Source organism: Apiospora kogelbergensis, assembly GCF_038363985.1.
Source record: "Apiospora kogelbergensis strain CBS 113332 chromosome Unknown utg000005l_segment0_segment0, whole genome shotgun sequence".
Classification (NCBI taxonomy): domain Eukaryota; kingdom Fungi; phylum Ascomycota; class Sordariomycetes; order Amphisphaeriales; family Apiosporaceae; genus Apiospora; species Apiospora kogelbergensis.
In genome coordinates, this window is record NW_027117422.1 from 4567442 (window position 1) to 4570082 (window position 2641).

The following is a 2641-nucleotide window of genomic DNA, read 5'->3' on the forward strand; positions in this document are numbered from 1 at the left end:
ATAGCCGGTCGAGTTGTCAAGTGACCTCCTCGAACGGGCCGACCAAGGGACTTCACGTCGCATCAACCCTCGCTGACCGCCCTCGGGTGGCTGGGTACGTGCATCAGCCTGTTGTCGACTATCGATTTCCCATGCCAGCGCATTCTCCATCATGCCGGGCAGCCGCCTCGGCAGCGACCGGACACGGAGCAACAACAAACGCTGCAAACGCTGCACACCCATCTTTACATGGGCATTCTGCTCACCCAGGGACTGGGCCACCAATCCGATGTCCTTCATGTCAATGCAAACATTCCGTAGTGCTTCCTGCTTGTCTGTGTGTTCGACTCGGTGGCAGCCGGAAGTCAACGCTGTGGTCCGGTGCCTGGTGCCTGACCCGATGTTTGGGTAACGGCGCGGGGCTTCGTCGTTTGGAAGACGCAGGTCCGACGATGTTACTGCTAGTGGTAATGGTAGTTTGGTCGGAATGATTCTCGACTCCCAGATGCCTCTTCGTTGTCTTGCCTGACTCGGCCGGGCAACTCTTCCCGCATGTCACGTCATGGAACTCCAGAGACCAAAGCCTAGATGCCTGATGCCCCCGCCAGTTAAGCCTTGATGCAGGATCCCGCTGAGGCCCCCGCACCCGGTGGACAGAGAGGTTGGCAGTTGGGTTTTCTTTGCCCCGAAGCCCCCAGCGCCATCAGCTCCACTGGTGATAAAGTTGAGTCTAGCTCGATGATCCTGGAGTCTATTTTGGTATTTTGTATGCACCCGATCTAGTGCTCCACACGCGCCCGTCTCTATGTACTACTAACTGAAGAGCCGCTCACCGCGCACCGCCCATCGCCGTCAACGAAACTTCACCTTCACTTTCAATTCGCGTAAAATTACCCCACGTAGCGGAAAACGATGCGTTATTTATTGAAATTTCCGACAACGGCTCAGGCCAGAGTCATGTATACCCTACGTACGGGGAGTTTGCGTCGCAACCTAGGACGAGCTAGCGATAGGATGGCCAACTGGCCGGTGGTACAGTATTATCAGCCCTGTACTGGCCAGTATGCGAGTTCCCGCTTAGCCATGCATTCCACGTCGAACCAGTATTTGTATGTCTGGGTCCGTTTCGTTGAAAAGCCTAGCCATGGCTTCCTGCAGATCAGGGAACCCTACGGCAGGCTCCGGTCTCTTCCAGCCTAGCTTGGTGGGCAGTCGCTCGTTCTCTGATGGAGGAACGTCAGCCAAGATCAACCATGGTAAATAACTAAAGAAAACTCACCAAACAGGTACTCCACTACGTTCTTGGGTGCCGTGAGGTTCACCCGCTCCCCGAGAAACATAAGGTAAGCTGCCGCCTCGCCAAGGCTGAAGGTCACGCCAGTCTGACTCAGCCCGAACTCCGGGTTCGTGGCGTTGGAGGTCCGGATGCGCGCCACCCGGGCTTTGGCCGCCATCGTGGTGTTGATGACGGGCCCGTGCCAGTAAGACTGCGTCTCGGCGAAGATGGTGGCGTTGAACTTGACCGGGGAGCCAAAGTAAGCATCTTGGCGACTGTGGACATAAGTTAGAGAGGGTGAGAAACCAACCACTGAAGTAGTCTTGCCGCCTGGTACTCGACGAGGATGAAGCATGATAAAAGTGAGTGCCCCCTTACCTGAAGCTGGCGTCGTGCTCTAGGACATTGTGGCGTGCCAGGTTGGCGAGCGACCAGACCGTCGCATTTGGTGTCGGGTTCGTCGTGACGGCCTGCTCGAAGAGGAACTGGCCAAGCTCCTCATCGATGTTCAGGGCGTCGCTGAGCGCCTTTTTGGTGATGGCAACATCGAAGTTCTTACCGTTATGTGGGAGGTAGTTATGACTGTTTCCAAAATCGATTCAGTACTGTTCAATTTTATACATGTAGACTCGGTGGCTCCAAGCACAGAGATCTGTCACCGTATAGAGCCTCGCTGCCCCGAAACGACGTCTAACTGAGGACGAATATATAGGCTGGGGTGGATTTACTTCGCCAAGCTGTTCAACATGGGGCATGGCCCTCGTACTAATTATCATAGTTAGCTACCAATACTCATACCTCCATATGATAAATTGAAGCGAGTGCCTTACCATCGCCAGGTCCAGGGGGTGCCCAATGAAGATGGGGATGCGCGTAGCTGGGGGCAGCCACCCAAAGGGTGATGAGGACAGAAAGGGACTTCATATTAATTTCGTGTGGATGTTAGCTAAGTATTGCACACAAGGCAATGGTTCACTCCACGGAAGCCAGAATGACAATGCCAGCTACACATATATATAGAGGCATATATGCCTACCGCGCATTATGCTATGCCGCGAGGCTCTCCCATCAGCCTGAGATATAATATTGATCTCCAATGGAACCTAACTACGTAGATGCTGTACAACCCCAAAATCCGCTCGTGAGGTAATTTCGCTGCCTGATTTATCCCAGTCTTCCAGTTCAAAAGCAAGTTGCCTAATTGCGTATTCCGGGTCGGCCGGGATTGGTCTGCGCCACGGGACACGACGCGATGCAAGCGCTGTTGGCCAATAGCGATGTCAGTATAAGCTATCACTGCTGACGGTGGCGTCCATGCCATGGTCGCTTTTGATTATCCAGGACTCCCCGCACATCTGATCTGTCTGAAGAATAAAAATCCCTCAG

General features: G+C 54.0%; 1 protein-coding gene across 1 annotated transcript; it reads right to left on the reverse strand.

The window, feature by feature from the left end:
• Positions 1-1056: 1056 nt before the first annotated feature.
• PG998_008107 (Chloroperoxidase) lies at positions 1057-2179 on the reverse strand (the record flags this gene model as incomplete). The annotated part of the gene is made up of 5 exons (XM_066874923.1): positions 1057-1202; positions 1259-1530; positions 1634-1837; positions 1984-2020; positions 2086-2179. 5 exons carry the CDS (start codon positions 2177-2179, stop codon positions 1057-1059), a joined length of 753 nt encoding a protein of 250 aa, XP_066730868.1.
• Between the last annotated feature and the right edge of the window lie 462 nt (positions 2180-2641).